The sequence below is a fragment of the Lontra canadensis genome, unplaced genomic scaffold, assembly GCF_010015895.1.
Source record: "Lontra canadensis isolate GAN:19392208 unplaced genomic scaffold, GSC_riverotter_1.0 scaffold41, whole genome shotgun sequence".
Taxonomy (NCBI): Eukaryota; Metazoa; Chordata; class Mammalia; order Carnivora; family Mustelidae; genus Lontra; species Lontra canadensis.
In genome coordinates, this window is record NW_022631035.1 from 7,286,460 (window position 1) to 7,307,618 (window position 21,159).

Genomic DNA, 21,159 nt, shown 5'->3' on the forward strand with positions numbered 1-21,159 from the left:
CTTAGGCAGCTGCCCCGTGGTCTCGTGGTCACCTGACCCACTCCATGAGGACCAAGGTCTCCCGAGCAGAGATGGGATTTCCGCCCTCTGTCTCCAGTTAACTCCTGATCTCTCCCCAGATGTCGGGGGGCCTGCAGACCCCATTGCCCCAACCATCATCATTCCTCCCAAGAACACTAGCGTGGTGGCTGGGACCTCGGAGGTGACCATGGAGTGTGTGGCCAACGCCAGGTGGGTAGTATGTCCCCCTCTCCCTGCTCCCCTGCACCCTGAACTCCAGCCAACGCTCCTGACCTGGGGGCTCCAAAGGGACCAGCCTGAGTTCAGGGAGGTCTTCACGTGTCACATGGGGACCCAGGAAAGGAGATGGGGTGTTGGCCCTGGAGGATGGGGTGACGCGTGGACCAGCTGGCTCGTTCTCTGTGGCCCTTAAGGAGAGACTGGGCCCTGGTAGAAGTTACAGGCCAGCAGACCTCAGTGCAGCCCCGAAGGCGACCTGGAATGTCAGGTGTGGTCCTGGTGTGCGGGCAGCTAGGACAGGGACGCGGGGCTGGGAGATGGCTTGTGTGGGGGCCTTGGCAGGAGGGCAGGCCTGGGGTCGGGTGCCAATGGATCTCCTTCCTGGCCACGTATGACCCTCACGTCCCTCACGTGGGAAACTGAGGTGTCATCACATGTGGGTGCTGCACTGTTCTTCCCACACGATTTCTGTTCCTCCCACAACTACCCTGAGGGCAAGCAACCTGCCCGAGGTCACCCAGCGGGCCAACAGCAGGGTGGCAATAGAAAAGGCCACCACCCAAGGCCCAAGCCCATTGCCGTGCTCTGGGCCTCAGTCTCCTTGGCTGTAAAGTGGGACTGATTTGAGCACCCACCTCCCCAGCAAGACGTGTAGGTAGAGTGCTGAACCCACCTCGTAAGCACTCAGGAGAGGTGGTCGGATGGGACAGGTGGGGAGTCAGACCAAGGCCCCCAGGGTCACCTCCTGTTGAAGATTCCCAGACCGTGGTTCTGTAGCAGCGTTCCCCTCGAGGGTGGGAGAGGCCTTTGCGTGGAGCTCACTAAGGATGCAGAGAAGACCCACAGCCCAGAACCTGCCTAAAGGCCCCCGAGCCAGGAAGGCCCACACTTACTCCACCTCGGGACTCTTTTCCATGGGACCCCTCTGCACCCCCTGTGGAGCTAGCACAGACCCCTTGAGGGTCCAGCAGGCGCCAAACAAGAGAGCAGGCCACAGGGTACCCGGGTGGCTCAGTCGGTTAAGCGTCCCGTTAAACGTCCAGCTCTTGGTTTTGGCTCAGGTCGTGATCTCAGGGTCGTGAGGTCGAGGCCGGCCTTGGGCTCCACACTCTGTGCAGAGGCTGCTGGAGAGTCTTTCTCTGACCCCCCCCCACCCCTGCTTGAGCTCACGCATGTGCTCTCACTCTTAATCCATCTTTTAAAAATATAAAAATAAAATAAATGGGAACAGGACAAACCCAATCTCGGGCGGTCTTGAGAGGTCGGGGATGGGGGCGCCCGACTCGCCCTCTGTCTAGGCAAGGGGCAGGTATGTCCGGCTGCCTGCCTTTCCCTCTTCAAACCTTGGGTGTTTCTCTCAAGCCCCACCTCTAATGCTGTGCCGCCCTCTGGCCTCTGCTCGGACAGGGCTCTGCGCCAGGGGGCAGAAGAGCGAGCGGCCCGGCCCAGGTGGCTCCTGTCCTCCGGAGTCCCATGCACCAAGTTAGTGCCGGGCCGGGCTCCAGCTGCCTCCCTGCGTTGGAACACCCGGCCTCGGCACAGGGGTGCAGCTGTCCCATTCTGTGGACAAGGAAACCGAGGTCCGGAGTGCTGCCCCTTGAAGAGGCGGGCTGGGGCCCCGGCCTGCCCTCCCACCCGCCCCTGCCCCGGCCCTTCCGGCCTCTCCCAAGTCCCCATGGCTGGGAACCTGCTTTCCTCTCGCCCTCCAGGCCCCTGATCAAGCTGCACATCATCTGGAAGAAAGACGGGGTTCCGCTGTTGAGCGGAATCAGCGACTACAACCGCCGGCTGACCATCGCCGGCCCCACGGGCCGCGACGCCGGCTACTACGAGTGCGAGGTGGTCCTGCGCGGCAGCAGCGTGCCCGCCGTCGTCCGCGGGGCCTACTTGTCTGTGCTGGGTGAGATGGGGCGGGGCTGCTGGGGACCCCCCCACCCGAGCAGCGGCTGTATCAAAAGGAGCATGGCTCTGAGCCCCTCCCCGGTCCTTCCTCCGGCAGAACCACCTCAGTTTGTCAAGGAGCCGGAGAGACACATCACAGCAGAGATGGAGAAGGTGGTGGACATTCCCTGCCGGGCCAAAGGTAACACAATGGCGGGGTCCAAGGGGAACAAGGACCCCCAACCCCCAACCCCGGACCTCCAGCCCTTCCTGTTTCCGTCACAAACTTTTCTAAATTGCACTTCCTTCCCCAGGCAACGTGACTGAGCAGGGAGTCAGTCTGGCAGTGAGCAGACACCCCAGGAAACAAACAGGCCAAATTACCACACTCTCAGGACTAGAAATCAACCCACGTTACCATAACTTGAGGGCTACAAATGAATCCAAATTACCATAATTTCAGGATAGGTGACAGACTGAAATTGCCCATAATTCGGGAGTTATAGACAAAGCCAAATTACTGTAATGTCAGAACCACTAGAACTTAGGGACATCTTGCCTGAGATGGGTCTCATGAGTTCCGCCTGGTTTCTGGGCCATTTTGCTCCATTTCCTCCCCTACTCTCTCCTACTTACAACACCCTTTGTCTGAGGTCCTGAAGAATTTCCCCTTCCCCCCCCGCCCAGTCTCCATCTTTCTGGCCCAACTGAGCTACAGGACAGCCTGAAACCGGGGTGAAGTCTGGCGTGGTCAGATGGGAGGTAGAGAGCGTGCACCACGGCCCGTGGTCTGATGGGGAGCAAAGAGGCAGGACATGGCTTAGGCAGGATGAGAGTCTCCGTAGAAGGCGTGGGTGAGGACTCCCCTTCTGAGACCACACCAGGGGAAGGCAAAGCTCCATGCGTTCACCCGACACACAGTTTTTGGAGGCTTTACCAATGTGCCAGTACTGCTCTCGGGCTGGGGAGGTGCAAACAGAACCAAACAGCCAAATCCTTGCTGTTAAGAAACTTACACTCTTAAGAGGAAGGCAGACGAACTGACAAGTGAAGATACCTTATGTCATTTCACCGAAAATGCCACAGGTGGTGAGATGCCCCATGATTTTATGTGCCACTAAGAAAGAAAAAAGACTGTCAATGAAATTATGACATGCTTTCGATAGTAAGACACATCCTGATTGCAGAAATGTTGCAACTTGGAAGAGTGTGCTCCCCTGAAACCATGAAACACAGCATCCTGGGGTGTCAGCGTGGAGAAGGGCTGGGGAGGAGAAGGGGGAAGCAACCAGGCTTAGGGGGCTTGGAGTGCTGGGGAGCTCTTTTGAATGGAGTGCGGGAGCTGCTCTGGGGAAGTCGCCTTTGAGCAGAGACCTGGGGAGAGAGAGCGGGGAGGTTGGGGGTACCTGTGGGACAACCATGCCAGGCCAAGGGAGTGGGACTTGGACAAAGCTGAGAGATGGGAGCCCCTGTTCACTTCCCTCTGCAGACCAGGTAGGAGGGGGCTCCGAGGGCCACCCAGGATCCCTAGCCCCCTCCACATGCTCCTTGACATGGGGGATTCTGCAGTCACTGGCTCTGGGAAACCAAGCCCTGGTTGGAGGTTTCTAGGATACACCACAAACTCTGCTAAATTAAATGGCAGTTAAAAAAAAATTAATTTGTCTAATCTAGCATTTCCAAGCTAAACTCATCCAGCTAAATGTTCTTGGAACCCCTGCTATGAAAAAGAACTTGAGAAATGCCATGCCAAGAGCATTTTCCACCTCTTCCAAGACCATTAAGTAGCACCTCTGAGAAGATTCTAGAAACCAAGACACAGGGATTCCCCGCCCCCTTCCCCTCACCCTGGCCACCGATTTCTAGGCTCAGAGGTGGGCGGGAGGGAGCCAGGAGGTGGGCTGACAGTGGGCCCACGTCTGTCCCCCCAGGCGTACCACCACCCTCCATCACCTGGTTCAAGGACGCGGCCGTGGTGGAGGTAGAGAGGCTGAGCCGCTTCCGGCAGCGTGGCGATGGGGGACTGCAGATCAGCGGGCTGGTGCCCGACGACACGGGCATGTTTCAGTGCTTTGCCCGCAACGCAGCCGGCGAGGTGCAGACCTCCACCTACCTTGCCGTCACCAGTAAGTTGGTCCTGCCCCTGCCCCTGCCCTGCATCCGTCCCACCCAGGACCCCGCTTTCCTCCAAGCCAGCAGCCTCTTGAGAAGAGATGCTGCATGGTACAGGGAGAGGATGTCCCAAAGACCGTCCCCCCGCGGCCAGGGGGGCTGCTGCCAGCTACGCCCCCGGCTTTCACAGCCCAGGTCTGGTGCTCCAGACCCCTGAGCCAAGGACGACTTCGCTGGCTCTTTGAGAGAAGCAGCCGTGAAACCACAGTCCCCGCTCTGGCATCCGGGCAGCCCCTGGCTTCCCGGCTCTGGCATCTCAGCGGTCGCTGGCTTCCCAGGCAGGGCTGAAGCCGCCCCGTCCCAGTGGGGAAGACTTCCTTACTTCTCCAGGGGGGAGCCCAAGCTTGAATTCCACCCCCCACTTCAGACCTTCTGCCCTCTCTGGGTCTCTCTGGGTGGTTACGAGAGCTCTCCTGCGCTCTTCGTGGAGTTGGGTGAGCGCAATCTGCTCTGTGAGCGGCTCACACCGTAGATGGCCGAGCTCGGTGTGCGTGCAGAGTGGCGCTGGGTTCTCTGTCTCAGCAGCCAAAGGACATATGATCGTGAGCCTCCTTGAGCCCATCCTGGCTCATCACCCAGACCCACAGAGGTCCCCAAACAGGGCAACCGCGGGGCAGAGGGCAAGAGGGCAGAAGGGCTGCTGTCTTGCTTCTTGCCTCTGATGGGAGCCAGTGAAGCTGGTGCTGGTCCCTCCCTGAGCTCTGCCCCATGCACATCTGACCGGACGGTTCCCTGAGGGCCAGGCTAGGGAAGGCAAGCCCAAAGCCAGAAGATTGCACTTAGCATTGAAGAACCATGGCTCAGCCAGGCCGCGGGCTCTCCAGGGCCAAGCCTTGTGAAAAGTGGGTCATGTTCTTCTGTTGGCCATAACCACTTTTTCTTTTAAGAAACCGGAGCCTCAATGTCCTATTCGATGAAGGACGCATCCCATATTTCTTGGAATGGAGGGTGGGAGCTGCCCTCGGGGGTCCTCAGTTTCCCCAAATGGAGGCCTAAGAATCCAGGCTGGGGCAGTAGTGTAGCCTGGGTCCGTCCACAGGGCAGGTGGTACAGGGAGCCCTCACGGGCCTTCTGGGCTTTTTCGCAGTGCCGGGGCCCCATCAGGACATCCACATCCTTGTCTGTGGGGGCACCCACAGCAGCCAGAGTGGCAGGGGCAGGACGAGGACCTGTTCCTCTGGCTGTGGGGCCTCCTCCAGGGTGTAGCTAAGAGGCTTCTGTCTCCTTCTGCAGGCATTGCCCCCAACATCACCAGGGGCCCCTTGGACAGCACGGTGATCGATGGCATGTCGGTGGTGCTGGCTTGCGAGACTTCGGGGGCGCCCCGGCCAGCCATCACTTGGCAGAAAGGTAGATGGGACTGATCTCCTTTGGACATTGTGGCCCTGTGACCCTCTAGGGTAGTCTTCAGAGCTCCATTCTGGAGCCAGCCAGGTTGGGTTCCCTTTGTCCAGTTGTGAAGGTCGTGCACTGCACAACCAGGAGGGCATCCATCTCTCACACCACAGGATGAACCTCATGCCACCCTGCTGGGCTCAAGGGCCAGCTCTGCATCTTCTGACACTGGTGACCTGGGGTGAATTATTTACTCACTCCAAGCCTCAGGGCCCCCATCTGTAAACTGAGGACCATAGTACACATACCCCGGGCTGGCATGAGGATGGAACAAGGGCAGCGGTGAAGCCCAGTGAATGACAGTGGCTTGATGATTATATTGTGGTGGTGGCCGTGAGTGCCGGTGGGCGCTGTCCCTCCTGCAGGTGGCACAGAGGGTTCCGGACCTCTGCACCAGCCCAGCTGAAATGGTCCTGCTCCATGTGCCTCCTCCACCCCTGTTTCAAAAACTCGCCTTCCAGGCTCTCCCCGTGTACACACACGCATGCACACACGCAGTCACTCTCTCCCACCTCCAAGTCTGCTACAACAAAGCTTCTCCCCAGGACTCACCGCCCGCAACGCCCCGGTCCCCCCATGACCCTCCCCCACCGCCGCTTTATTTTTCCACCTCCTAATATACAAGATAAACTGCCTATCCCAGCCACTTACTGCCTGACTCCCCGCAGAGTCAGGGCTTTCAGCTTTGTCCGCTGCCGTCTCCCCAGGGCCTGGGACAGGGTCGGGCACATGGTCGTTGCTCGATAAGTGCTTGTGGAATGAGCGTAAGCACGGCCAGGTACATGTATGGACACGAGCGCCCTCTCTTGCTATTCCTAGCCGCGTGTGCAGAGAGACACACCTTGCACGTGGAGATGCCCCTCTGTACAGACTGGGTGGCTCAGTCGGTTAAGCACCTGCCTTCGGCTCAGGTCATGATCTCAGGGTCCTGGGATCGAGCCCCATGTCTGGCTCTGCTCAGCAGGGGGCCTGCTTCTTCTCCCTCTGTGCTCTTTCCTCTGCCACCTTTCCCAACTAAATAAACAAAAATTTTTTTTTTTTAAGTAAGAATACAATAGATACAATAACCCAAACTTGCACTCCCAGGCTCCTGCACGGGGCAGACCCCATACCCCTCCCCCAGGCAACAGGCCTCCCCAGGTCCCACTGCGGAGGGAGGGCTGCCCCCATCCCCATCCCGGTTCCCATCCACCTTGCCTCTGCTCCTGGCTGCTCCCACCCATCACGTTCTTCCGCTCTCCTGAAGGTGACTCTGGAGAAGCATCCTGCGGCGGGATGCCCATCACCACCTTGTCAGAGCTGTCTGCCCCCTCCCCCCAGCCCGGATGCCAGCTGTCTCCGAGAGCTGTGCCTGGCTGCATCAGGAGACAGTCCCTGGCCTTCTCTGGTGAAGGGCAGATAGCCTGGTGGGTGGAGAGACACGAGGAGACCCGGGCTCTGTGACCGAGTGTCCTTGTGCCCGTCACTGTGTCAGAAACCCACCCAGACCTCAGCCCCCATCCCGGCCCGGCCCTCCCAGCATTTCTAAAGCCGGGGTCGGCCTGAGAGCACCTGCCCAGAGCCCCCAGGGAGCAGGAGCTGGGAGGTCTCAGAGAGCCAGGGGAGGGGCTGCGCACTCTGAGCCCGCCCCCGTGTCGCCCTCAGGGGAGCGTATCCTGGCCAGTGGCTCGGTCCAGCTGCCACGCTTCACGCTGCTGGAGTCGGGCAGCCTGCTCGTCAGCCCCACGCACATCTCCGATGCTGGGACCTACACCTGCTTGGCCACCAACTCTCGGGGGGTCGACGAAGCCTCAGCTGACCTGGTTGTGTGGGGTGAGTGTGCAGGCTGGGGACACCTGACATGTCCACGCTTGGGTGTGTGTGTGCCGAGCACGGGCTCTCGCCGCCAGCGCCCCTCATCCCCACGGCTGCCTCCCCAGCCCCCCATCTGAGAAGGGCAGGGACAGATGAATCCAGAGGATAGGGACCAGGAAGGCCAGGGCTCTGCAGACGGTGCCACACGAAGGGCCAGAGAGTCCCTCTTTCTGACTTTGTGGGCTAGACAGCCTCGGTCCCAGCCCCTCGGCTGACTTGGCTCTTTCATCAAAAGCCGCCGCCACCGGCCGTGGCCGTGTTCCGTTGCAAGAATATTTACCCAGACAGGCCACCAGCCAGACTTGACTGTGGACGCTCGGGTGCTGGGCCCAGCTTTCGGGAAGCTTCTCACGCCCCTTGCATCGTTAGATTGTACCGCCTGGGATCCCCACCCAAGATCCGCACCGTGGGCCCCCCAGGGAGGCCGAGCACTGGTGGGCTGGCTCGCGAGGCCGCAGACCGGGAATCAGAAGATCCTGTTGTTACCCAGGCTGGACCGCTCATGTGCCGATTGTCTCCGATTTCCATTCCTTCATCCCTCCCAAGGGTTTCTGGGGGAAGATTCAGTGAGATCCCACTCAGAACGTGGCTTCCAAGAATGCAAGGGCCATGGAGCTGCGTTGTCCTCGTTAGCATTCTGGGTCACCCACCACGGTAGAGGCGTCCACATGCTGGGTCTGCCTTCACCTGCCCGTGGCATTCAGCCACACGGGCCCGGGTCACCTGAAGATGCCTTCCCCACACACCTGCCTCTCACCTGTTCCTCTGTGTCTGCTCCCCTTCTCACCACCCTGTGTCCCTGCCGTCTTTCAGCCCGGACCCGCATCACCAAGCCTCCCCAGGACCAGAGTGTCATCAAGGGAACCCAGGCCTCCATGGTGTGCGGAGTGACCCATGACCCCCGGGTGACCGTCAGGTACTCCCTCTGCTGTGGCCCCACAGAAGCGTTTAGAGGGGAGGGCGGCTTCAGGGATAGCTGTTGACACCAAGGAGGTTAAGTGTGACTGTGGGGCCAAACCGTGCCTTGGGGGGACCACCTGCAGAGCTAGGGCAGGGCTGAGCTAGCTTGAACTGAACTGGGCCATGTTTGGGGGGGCGGGGGTAGTGATACAGAAGAGTGGAGGAGGGAGGGATGCAGGAGGGAGGGGCGCGAAGGAAGAGCCATTGTGGTTGGTGACACATGGAGACTCTGAGGTGTTCTTGCCATGACACAGGACCTCACTCTACCCCAATCTTTGACCCAGATCTTCGATCCTCTGCCCCCCCCCCAAGTGGACACCAGCTGGGTCTGAGTAAACAGGCGTGGGAGCAGAGATAGGCCAGGGCAGAACACACATGTGAGAGGAAAGCGCCCCAAAATGCGGCCACCCCATCACCCACCCTGGGAGCTGGGACCTTGGTGAGCTACTTGGCTTGAAGGGAACAGGACCCCCAGGGAAGCCACTGGAGATAGGACAGCAGCAGCCAAGACGGGTGTAAAAGCCAGAATCCCTCCTGAGCCTGGGCTGCAGACACCTGGGCCAACCCCAGGAAGGTCTTTGGGAACTATGACCGGGAGAAAGTGGTCCCTTCTGGGCTCTCCCTTGAATTCCGGGATGCTGAGTAAAAAAATTAACTACTTTCTTAGAAACAAATATCCCCTCCATGTTGCTTCTGTGTCTTATGGCCAATATCACTGCCAAAGCAACTGGCTGGAAGGGGCTGGCTGGTGCCACCTGGGAGGCTTGGCCCCCACCGCTCTGGAGGCAGCTGCATCCTGGGGCGCCATCTGGTGGCCATTGGGCATATAACAGTCTATACGACCACACCAAATGGGCCCCCGGAAGCCAAGGCTGGCATAAAGAACACTAGACTTTTATGCTAAACGAAATAAGTCAATCAGAGAAAGACAATCATCATATGATCTCTCTGATATGAGGAATTTGAGAGGCAGGGCGGGGGGTTGGGGGGATTAGGGAGGGAAAAATGAAACAAGATGGGACCAGGGAGGGAGAGAAACCATAGGAGACTTAATCTCAGGAAATGAACTGAGGGTTGCTGAAGGGGAGCGTGGGTAGGGATGGGGTGTCTGGGTGATGGACACTGGGAGGGTATGCGCTATGGCGAGTGCTGTGAATTGTGTAAGACTGATGATTCACAGACTTGTACCCCTGAAGCAAATAATACATTCTATGTTAATTAAAAAAAAAAAATACTAGACTTCGACCCACACCCATTCTTTGAGAATCCATTGCGGGCCCCCAGTTTGCAAGCAGGGGCCTTAACATAGATGTCATTAAAATACTGTCAATGCAAGAAACAAAATATGCTTGTAACTGGGATTAGTAAATTTTGTAAAAAAAAAAAAAAAAAATATATATATATATATATACACACACATATATGTATCTTAACTATAAAAATGTTCTCCAGGAGAACTCTGCACATCGCCCTACCACCAGAGAATATTGCTGTGTATCTCAGGCCCACACCTAAGTGGTAGCTGTAATTTTAGCCCCTATTAATTGAAAACCTTATAATAAGGTTTATTATAAATATATAAATTATAAATAAATATATAAATATATAAATATTATAAATAAATAAATATTTATACAGTTTGTAGTTATTTACATATTTTATATATAATTATATATAAATTCAACAACGCTTTAAATTGGTGTTTTATTTATTAAAATAGCATCCAGCTAGCATTAGGAAAATAGTTGCATATTTTAGTCATTGTCTAGACAGTTCCTAATGAGCAAAGGGATTCGGGGACCCCTTGCAGTACAGCTCCAGCCCACTTCCCAAGAACCCTTAGGGACCAACAGATGGGAAAACCATATTCCAGTTCACTGGGGACTCCTGGCCTTAGAATGGAACTCCCCATCTAGGGCAGTCTTTCCTCGATGGGGAGAGAACACAGAATTGGTCCCACAGGCCCCAAAATTGTCAGTCTGTGGCCAAACCCACCCCTCTATCTCCCACCCCTTCCTTGGACTTGAAAACCCTGTTGGAGATTTAGGGAACACATGGGAGTTCCCTGACCAGACAAGCTAGAAAGGACCCAACAAGCAACCCAGTCAAATTACAGTGATGGCCACTTAATTCTGTGTTCTGTGCCCTCCTCAAGATCAAGCCAGAGTCCAGGGGTCACGGCCCAAGCAGGTGCAGGTTGCCTGCCCAGACAGCTTCCAGAACGACCTTAGGAGAAACTCTTCTGTTAGGTATCTGAGCCGAGATCGAAACCCAGTCTGAGCAATCCACTTGTGGCCACTGATAATACTAATCAATATTTCCATTGGCTTTTTTTCATTATACAGCTAATAGATACCCTTTATAGGAGAGAAATATAGAAAATGCAGATAAGCCCCCAAAAATGGAGAGGGAGGGAAAAAGAAGAGAAGTAGGTTTGTCTGTTTCTCTCAATAATTTTAATAATATTAGTATAGTAATATAATAATAATAATATAATGGTAATAATATTAGAGTGTCGTCTATAAAAAACCTAGAGACACACTCTGTCTGCTTTTTCCCCTAAGAACCCATTGTGAATCTCTTCCCTTGTCCATAAATATTCTTGTAAGACTTCATTATATGATTATTCACTCGTCCTTTGTGTGGATGTAACATAATTTTTGTTACCAGTTCCCCAATGCTGAATATTTGGCTGGTTTCTCAGTTTTTTGCTAATATTAAGAAACATCACAGGGCATGGCTCAGTTGGGCATCTGACTCAATCTCAACTCAGGTCTTGATCTCAAGGTCGTGGGTTCGAGCCCCATGTTGGGCTCCATGCTGGGTGTGGAGCCTACTTTAAAAGAAAAAAAGAAACGTTATGATAAATGTCCTTGTAACTAAATATTTTTGCCCTTCTTTGATTTCCTGAGGACTATCTAATATTATTTAAAGCTGAAAGTCCTGAAAATTGCTCATCAAAATTGTTTAATAGCCAGCTATATAATTACAGATGATTTTGGAAATTTTCTACCCTGAATTAAATGGACTCATGAGTTGTCGTTTTGGTTTTTTTTGTTGTTTTTTTTTAACTTTCTACTGTGGGAAATTTCAAATATAGCCCAGAGTAGAGACACCCAGATCATCAGACCTTGCGTGCCCAGCTTCTTTTTTTTATTTATTTAAATTCAATTAATTAACAGAGAGTGCATTATTAGTTTCAGAGGTAAAGTTCATTCAGTGACTCATCCATCTTATATAACATCACGTGCCCTCCTTAATGCCCATCACCCAGTTACCCCATCCCTCCCACGCCCCTCCCCTCCAGCAACCCTCAGTTTGTTTCCTATGATTAAGAGTCGCTTATGGTTTGTCTCCCTCTGATGTTGTCTTGTTCTAGTTTTCCTTCCCTTCCCCTATGATTCTGTGTTTGGTTTCTTAAGTTCTACGTATGAGTGAAATCATATGATAATTTTATTTCTCTGACCGACTTACTTCACTTAGCATAATACTGTCTAGTTCCATCCACATTGTTCATTGCAGATGGCAAGATTTCATTTTTGATGGCTGCATAGTATTCTACTGTATATGTTGGTCTTCCTTATCTATTCATCTGTCGATGGACATCTGGGTTCTTTCCACAGTTTGGCTGTTGTGGAAGTTGCTGCTGGGGTGCAGGTGCCCCTTTGGATCCCTACATTTGTATTCTTTGGTTACATACCCATCTCTTGGCCTCAGTGATTATCGGCATTTGGCTCACCTGTCTCCTCCTATCCATCCACACTTTTTTTTTTACTGCAATATTTTAAAAGCAAATCTCAAGTGTGTCATTTCACCTTTAAATATGTCAATGTGCATTTCTTACTTAAAAGGAATTTTCTTGAAACATAACAACCATGTCCCTGTCACACGGAACACAATGAACCATCCCTTGATGTCTGTAATACCATATTACAACGTCCCTGATTATCTGAGAGGTGTCTTTTTTTTTTTTTAAGAGAATTTTTTTTTTAAGATTTTATTTAGTCAGAGAGAGACAGAGAGCAAGCACAAGCAGGCAGAGTGGCAGGCAGAGGCAGAGAGAGAAGCGGGCTCCCTGCTGAGCAAGGATTCCCATGCGGGACTCGATTCTAGGACCCTGGGATCATGACCTGAGCTGAAGGCGGTGGCTCAACCAACTGAGCCACCCAGGCTTCCCTGAGAGGTGTCCTTTTAAAAGTTGGTTGGTTTAACTCAGGGCTGAAACAAGGTCCACACGTGGCATTTTGTTGGTGTGTCTCCTTCATTCTACACAGTCCCCTCCCCCTCCTTTTAATGTTTGGGTTCATGACTGCTTTGTCTACCTGCAGTTAATTAGTTGCAGAAACCAGGTTCTACAGGACAGTGGTCCAGCTAACTTTTTTTCATAAAGGGGCAGAGTAAATATTTAGGCTTTGAGGACTAGATAGCTTTTGTCACAGCTCTCCAAGTCTTGTTTGTACAAATAAGATGCAAACAAATGAACGTGTCTCTGTTTCAATAAAACTTTATTTACACAAACAGGCAGGGGGGCTGCAGTTTGCTGACCCTGCTTTGGCCAGCTGTTCTTTCGTGATGCAGTACACCTGTTCTTCTATACCTTGTATTTCTAATTAGACTCAAGTAAATGGCTGATTAGATTCGGGCTTAGTTGTTTGGGTGCAAACACTCCACAGGTGGTGATACTCCCTTCCTAAGACACCACGTCCTGGGGCCAAGAACGTCTGTTTGCCATAGGCCGTTTCTTAAGCAGGAATTACTCTCCGCCCCCTAGATTTCCTTTTAAGTAAAATTCTACACGTGCCATCAGCGCTGTCAAGGATGATTCTTTTCTAGCTATGGAGATGAATTGAAGGTGATTACGTCTGACACTTTGTAAATGTATATAAAAAGCCTTAAAATTTAACTCCGCAATTTCACTGCTGAGAACTTATCCCGGAAGAAATTATTTAGAATGTATGGAAATCTGCTGCAAGGATGTTTCTCACAGCATTAACTATAACGTGAGAGAACAAGGAGCCCTTCCCAGGAGGGCGGGAACAATTGCAGAGCAGCTACGTGGGTCCTTACCGAGCAGCCAGTACAAACCAGTACAAAGCAGGGCCTGAAGGGGTCACATTGCAAGAGTCTGGGATACTTTGTTGCTACCCGTTATTTACCAGCATGTGCTCTGAGAGTCGAAATCCATGGCTAACTTCTGTGGCTCCCTTACTACGGGGGAAGCCTTTTGTATGAACTTACACTATCCTTATAGCAACCCTAGAAGGTGGGTGGTATTATTTCTCCTCGTAGGACAAATGAGGAAACAAAGGCACAGGGAGGCTGTAAACACACGATCACGAAGCTGGTAAGTGGCCAAGGCAGTGGGAAGCAGGGGAGCTGGAGCTGACCGGGGAATCTGAATTCGGACGGAGCACAACAGCACTGTGGCGCCAGGCCCCCTCGGGGCAGGGGAGTAAAGTCTGAAACGGCGATGGTCCGCTGTTACTCATGGTTCCCCGTGATGGGAAAGCTTTTCAGTTTTCTTGCCCTGAATTTTTTTTTTTTTTTTGCAATTTGTAATTTGTAAATTATTTTTTTATTTGCAATTGCAATTTTCTGATTTTTTTTTAACTTAAAAATATTATAGGCTCATTCTCCCCAGCAGTTTTAGATTCTCTGATACTGATAGCTGTCACACCTCGTGGCTCAGGCCACAGAGTCCCCTGCTGAGTGAGTGACGGGTCATGTGCAAAACCGCCCAGCCCCCCCTCCTGGCTCCCTGCCCTGGCTCCCGGCACCCTGGCCAGCCTTGCCCGGGGAGGGCATCAGCATGACGTGCTCCCCAGAACTGGCACCCCACGTTACGCGGATGACAGTAATAGTTGTATTTCCTCCAGGATCATTCCGGGGGAGATATTTCTTATTGTCAGGCACGGGCATGTGTGTAATTTCTCAAGTCCCCCTTTGTACTGACTGACCGAAGCTAAAGTGATTTTTTGGACACTAAAGTCAATTTGTCACGGTGATGCATTGATCTAATGATTCCCCTCATAAAACTAATTCCAAAATGTAGTCTGGGCGGAAACTTTCATTCTTCTTCCAGCTGTACTCTTTTAACCTCTTCAGAAGATTACCTTTTGCCGGCTCTTTCCTGCTGGCTGCTTGGCGGTGACTTCTGGCCAAAAGCAACGCGGCTCTGACCTAGACCTGAACGGGAGGTATAATGGCTTCGTGGGCTAAGCCTCCTGGACAGAGCACCCTGCGACAGGGACAGAGGGCTGCAGGCTGTGCGGGTGCCCCCTCCCTCGTGCTCCCACCCAGGACCAGCCCCAGGGGGCCTGTGTCTCCTGGGGAGTGCCCTGCCGCCTTTGGGGCCCTGCTCCAGACCAGCCTCAGGCTGAGCCCCCGCAGGGCACCCTACTTCCCGACCTCTCTTTTCTGACCACTGCTCCTTCCCCTCAGGTACGTCTGGGAGAAGGACGGGGCCGCCCTGGGCACGGAGAGCAGCCCCCGCATCCGTCTCGACAAAAACGGCTCCCTGCACATCTCGCAGACGTGGTCGGGGGACATCGGCACGTACACCTGCCGGGTGCTGTCCGCAGGAGGCAATGACTCTCGCAGTGCCCACCTGCGTGTCCGGTAAGGGCGCTCCGCCCCCAGCGTAGGGGGTACAGGCCACAACAGGAGGCTTATGTTGGCGGATGCCCAGGCCATGTGGGACCTGGGTCCGCTGCCCTCTGGGGACATACCAGGCCTCCTCCAAGGCCTTCCCCCAGCTCAGTTCAGCCCTCTGTCAAGAGCTGGGGACTCTGGATATGGCTTGGGAGGGGGGGGGGGGCGGGGGGGGGGGGGGGCGGTCCCCCGAGCCTCCAGCCCGAAGGCGGAGCCATATGGCTGAGCACAGGCAGTTGTGACGTTCAGTCTGAACCCCAGGCACCTGTGTGTCCCCTGACTCCAGGCTTCACAGGTGACCCCACCATATCTCTCCTCCAGGCAGCTGCCTCACGCCCCCGAGCACCCCGTGGCGACCCTCAGCACTGCAGAGAGACGGGCCATCAACCTGACGTGGGCCAAGCCCTTCGACGGCAACAGCCCCCTGCTCCGCTACATCCTGGAGATGTCGGAGAACAGTAAGCCTCCCCGCCCCAGCCAGCGGGGAGCAGGGACTCGGGGAGTCAGCCTGGGGCCTGGCTCCAGCTCCCCTGCTTCCCAGTTCCGTGCCTTTAAGCAGGCCTTCTGGAAGCTGCAGCTTCCCTGCGAAATGAGCATTGGCCCGTGCCTCCCCTGGTCATTGTGACAGTGGCATAACATCACCTTGGCGGGAGGGGGACATGCAGGGCCTGCCACTCCAGAGCCTCCCAGGCAGTGGCGATTTTTTGCTTTTTATCCTCCAAGACCCCAAGCTGTGAACTCCAAAATTAGCAGGACTCATTTGAATGATGTTTTAAATACAATTTGCCTGGAGCTCATCAGTTGGGGGGTGGGGCAGCTAGAAAAGGCAGGTGCATCTCCGTTCCTGTGAGCCCTTGCTTCCTCCCCAGGGCATTCCAGCCTCCCAGGACAGGTGGGCTAAGGGGACCCAGAAAAATGACGTGACCAGCCTCTAGTGGACCAAGTCCAGGAGGCTGTCCTCTGCTAGAATGGGGTAGGGAGCAGGGCCTCCCAGGATGTCCCCCTCCGCCTGCACCCTCTGTCCTCGTAGATGCCCCCTGGACGGTGCTCCTGGCCAGTGTGGACCCCGAGGCTACCTCGGTGATGGTCAAGGGCCTGGTGCCGGCACGCTCCTACCAGTTCCGCCTTTGTGCAGTCAACGACGTGGGGAAGGGACAGTTCAGCAAGGACACGGAGAGGTGAGGGGGGCCAGTGTTCTTCCAGAGGGGCTCTGGGTGACTCCATCAAAGGGAGGGTCTGAGGGGACCTACAGCTGAGTTCCACGTGGCATCATGGGGCCTGGCTGAGCGCAGACCCAGGCCACCGCCTCCCCGGCCCTGTAGGCTTCGGCGTCTGCCTCTGTAGAATGGGGCAGCATGACTCACGCCACAAGGAGGACGGGAGGCGACACGGGAGGCACTGTAAGCGGTGCCTGGTGTGGGATGAGCCCCCACTGGAGTTAGTGGTCCCCTCACGGGGAGCTGGCCAAGTTCAAAGACTTACCTGATTTCCACTGTAGCTCCTCACAGACGCCGTCACTGTCACGTGGCCATGAGGTATACGGGGCCATGGATCCACACGGGTCTCTGTGTCCAGTGACTTGCACAATGCCAGGTCCTAGTAAGCTTTCAGCAAAGATTCTGCAAAGTGATGAAAATTAAGAGAAAACAGAGGGTCATCCACTTTCAAGCATCATCCGGAAAGACCCACTTATGTAGGAGGTCATTCTGACCGCCTCAGCCCCCTAGGATGGAAGGTCAGAGTGACAGCGACACAGATCCCACGCCCCCAAGCTGTGTGCTCCTCTTCCCTCTTCTAGGTTTCTTTTTCATTCTTCCAGATTTATTGAGGCACCGTCAACACAGAACATGGTGGAGTGTAAGGTGGACAGGTGCTGATTTACACAGTGCAACAGAATTACCACGTGGTGTTGGCTAACCCCTCTATCCCATCACAAAATCACCATATCTGTGTGGTGGCGAGAACATTTAAGATCAATTTTCTGAGCAATGTTTAAGTATATGATACAGTATTTTTAGCTACAATCACCATGCTCTCCTTCAGATCCCCAGAACTTACTAATCTTATCACTGGAAGTTTGTGCCCTCAACCAGTGTCTCCCGGTCTCCCCCACCCACCCGCCCTTCAGTAACTACCACTCTCCACTCTGGCTAAGTTCAGCTTTTTTAGATTGCACATGAGTGAGGTCATACAGTACTTGTCTTTCTCCGTCTGACTTTATCTCACTTAGCATCATGCCCTCAGGGTCCATCCATGTTGTTGCAAATGGCAGGATTTCCTCCTTCTCCTTGCTAAATGCTATGCCGCTGTATACATACACCAGATCTTCCTGATCCACTCCTCGTGGACAGAGGCTTGGGGTGCTTCCTTGTCTTGGCTGCTGTGGCTAATGCTGCAGTGAACATGGCTGTGCAGGTGTCCCTTCAAGATCCTATTTTCGTTTCCTTTGGATGGACAGATACCCAGAAGTGGGACAGCTAGATCATTCGGTAGTTCTTTCATTTTTTGTGGGACTGCCATCCTGTTTTCCACAGTGGCAACACCAGTTTGCATCTCCACCCCCAGTGCCCGAGGATTCCTTTTCTCCACGTCCTCACCAACACCTGTTATCTCTTGTCTTTTCGATGATGGCCATTCGGACAGGTGGGAGGTGATATCTCATTGTGGTTTTCTTTCTTTCTTTTTTTTTTTTTTTTTAGATTTTTATTTATTTGACAGACAGAGATCACAAATAGGCAGAGAGGCAGGCAGAGAGAGAGGAAGGGAAGCAGGCTCCCTGCTGAGCAGAGAGCCCGATGCGGGGCTCGATCCCAGGACCCTGGGACCACGACCCGAGCTGAAGGCAGAGGCTTTAACCCACTGAGCCACCCAGGCGCCCCTCATTGTGGTTTTCATGTGTGTTTCCCTGATGTTGAGGGACGCTGAGCATCTTTTCACATACCTGTTGGTCATCTGTGGTTCTTCGTGGGAAAAATGCCGATGCAGATCTTCTGCCCATTTTGAATTGGGTTGTTTTCCTTTTTTATGCTCTTGGGTTGTATGTGTTCTTTATGTGTTTTGCATATTAACCAGTTGGGGGGGTTAATTCAGTGTGTGGGCTTTCCATTTTGTGGAGTGTTTCTTTTGTTGGGCAGGAGGTTTTCAGTTTGCTAAGGTCCCACTTAACTTACTTTTTGCTTTTCTTGCTTGTGCTTTTGGTGTCATATCCAGAAATCACTGCCCGGACCAATGTCAAAGAGCCTTTCCCCATGTTTTCTTCCAGGAGTTTTATGGTTTAGGGTCCTACCATTAAATCTAATCCATTTTGAGTTCTCTTTTGTGAGTGGTGTAAGATGGGGGTCCAGTTTCATTCTTCTGCACGTGGCTGTCCAGTTTTCCCCACACTATGAATTGAAGAGACTATCCTTTCCCCACTGAGAAGAATTACTATTGTTAAAATGTCAGGGTTACCCAATGCCATGTGTAAATCCAATGCAATTGCCATCAAAATTCCAGTGGCATCTTTCCTGAATTAGAAAAAAAAAAATCCTAAAATGTGTACAGAGCCACAAAAGACCTTGAGTAGCCAAGGCAATCCTGAGAACAGAGCTGGAGGCATCCCATTTCCTGATTTCACACTATCCTCGAAAGCCGTAGTAATCAAAACAGCATGATCCTGGCATAAAAATAGACACTTATACCAATGGAACAGGATAGAGAGCCCAGAAATAAACACTCACATATATCGTCAACTGATATTTTTACAAAGGAACCAAGAAAGTACTTGGCTCTTGAAAAGACTCTCTTAGGTGTGTATGTACGTGGACATCTGGCTTAAATCGATCACTTGGTTCTGCCACAGTTCCAGTGAGCTTGAGTCTTTGTGGCTCTCACGAGAGGGATGCCACAGGGGTCTTGACAACCTAACAGGAAAGCGAGGGGGCAGGTAACAGCCTGGCAGGGAGGATTTATTCCCTCGCTGTTTGTTGAACACCTACTGTGTGCCCGGCCGTGTGTAGACCATGAGGGCTGTGGGGAGCAAAGTGGATGCGGCCCCAGCCCTTCAGAACTATAAAATCCCGATGACACAAAGCCTCCAAGTGTCGGGAAAACCACCCTCCACTTTCTCTGGGTCTTCAGGCTTCACTTCAAGCCCTGATTCATCTTCATGATGAATTTTCACACTAATAGCCCTGAGTCACGAAGAAAAAGGTTAAATCACCCTCGCTCGCAGGCTTTACAAAGACATGGGAGTTTGCAGTACGTTTTGGAAAGCTATCCGTCAGAAAGAAAAAAACATAAAAATAAACTGAGAGGGAGAGACATCCATCAGCAATAATTAATTTCTGGTTTTAATGGGCGCGTCAGTTGGGCGAACGGCACACCGCAGTAGAACACTGCGTCCCCCAGCAGTGCCAGAGAAAGACATGCGGTGATGCTCGCTTCTGGAAATGAGGGATGGGCCCCCACCACCACCACGTGCCTCCCCAGCCCCACCTGGCCTGCCCTGCCCGCAGCTTGGGGCTCAGCTGGGCAGAAAAGGAAGCTTCATCACACAGCACCACCAGCCTGCAAGTGTTTAACACTCCTGCTTCTGAAATACTGGAGGACTCGGACATCATCAGCCCCCACAGCAGCTTCTCTGACATCCGGGAAACTGAGGCCCATGTCCCTGAGCTGCACAGACACAAACACATCTGGGGCTTTGTGGTGTTTTGAAACGATTCCATACGCGGTGTCCTTGAGCCTCAACTAGTCTTAGAAAGCAGGAAAGTGGAGGTTTATTATACTCCTTTAAAAGGTAAAGGAGCAAGCTCAGAGAGGTTAAGTGACTTGCCCAAAAGCACACAGCAACTGTGCAGAGTCCTCCAGGAACCGAGCAGCCTCCTCGTATCCCGTTAAACTCCTGTATTTGCCCTCGAGACTAAGAGTGGAAAGACCCACCCACTCTTGATGTTTTCCTATCCAGGGTCTCCCTCCCCGAGGAGCCCCCCACAGCCCCCCCACAGAATGTCATCGCCAGCGGCCGGACCAATCAGTCCATCATGATCCAGTGGCAGCCACCTCCCGAGAGCCACCAGAATGGCCTTCTCAAGGGCTACGTCATCAGGTAGGTATCCCCCCTTCCCTGGGGAAAGGAGGGACAGCCCCCACCCAGGGGGAGGGTTTGGAGTGGATGGGAAAACAGCCAAGTCACGACAGGTCCTTCTCCATCTCACAAGGGCCACCACGCAACAAGAAATGACTTTGCCCTGGTAGGAAGGACTCAGGTTAGACGTGTAGAGGAACTTCCAGAAGGCAGGGTCTTGGAAAACAATGGGAATGCTTGAGAGAGGAGGTACAGTGTAATGTCCTCAAGGCTGTGTGGATAGGCAGGTCGGCCACACGGCAGGGCTTCACAGGATAGGGCACAGGGAGACAGGTAACTCTCCAACGGGCCAGCCACCCCAGAAACCAAGAATACTCCATCTGAAGCCACCATACTGAGCCAAGGGCTGGTCAAATGGTAGACCTCCTTTTGCTGGTCCTTATCGCAAAACGAAGCCCAGTTATGGAAACTTTTATGTCTACACTTGACCGAGGGTATTTCACTGGTAACCTCTAACTGAGTTATTAAGTGCTACTAATTGGGGGTCGTAAATTCAAATTAGCATAAAGTTGAAGTTCCTGAGCGTCCATCAGTATTCTGAATTCTGGCAGGCTGCAAAATGCACATTTCTTTCCTGTATGTGTGCGCTCTCCAGCTCTGGCATGCCCCAGATCTGGAGGGCGTTATCGTTGACTTGGCCGCTCCACGATCCGTTAATTTTGTTGTGGGTTTTCGGTGAACCCTAATGGCGAATGGTGCTCAAAAGGTGTTTCCTAGACCAACAGTGGTCTCGATTTGACTGCAAACTCTTAAGTCCTACACCCGATCATGGAAAACTTAGAAGTGGGCCCAGCAACCTGGATTTCTGCAAGCCCTCTGGGTATTTCTGGTGCATGATAAGCCACTGAGGACCATTGTTACTGGGTCTTGTAACATAT

The 21,159-nt window shown here is 53.2% G+C and overlaps 1 protein-coding gene across 1 annotated transcript in view; it reads left to right on the forward strand.

Annotated features, from left to right (window-relative positions):
* SDK2 (sidekick cell adhesion molecule 2) overlaps positions 1 to 21,159 on the forward strand; it is a 245,342-nt gene that overhangs the window by 167,629 nt on the left and 56,554 nt on the right. The window contains exons 6-16 of the mRNA XM_032870716.1: positions 120 to 231; positions 1,950 to 2,140; positions 2,240 to 2,323; positions 4,053 to 4,247; positions 5,527 to 5,643; positions 7,333 to 7,500; positions 8,356 to 8,458; positions 14,944 to 15,120; positions 15,475 to 15,611; positions 16,184 to 16,331; positions 20,102 to 20,242. Of these exons, the coding sequence (XP_032726607.1) occupies positions 120 to 231; positions 1,950 to 2,140; positions 2,240 to 2,323; positions 4,053 to 4,247; positions 5,527 to 5,643; positions 7,333 to 7,500; positions 8,356 to 8,458; positions 14,944 to 15,120; positions 15,475 to 15,611; positions 16,184 to 16,331; positions 20,102 to 20,242 (1,573 nt within the window). The remainder of the gene's footprint in view (positions 1 to 119; positions 232 to 1,949; positions 2,141 to 2,239; positions 2,324 to 4,052; positions 4,248 to 5,526; positions 5,644 to 7,332; positions 7,501 to 8,355; positions 8,459 to 14,943; positions 15,121 to 15,474; positions 15,612 to 16,183; positions 16,332 to 20,101; positions 20,243 to 21,159) is intronic.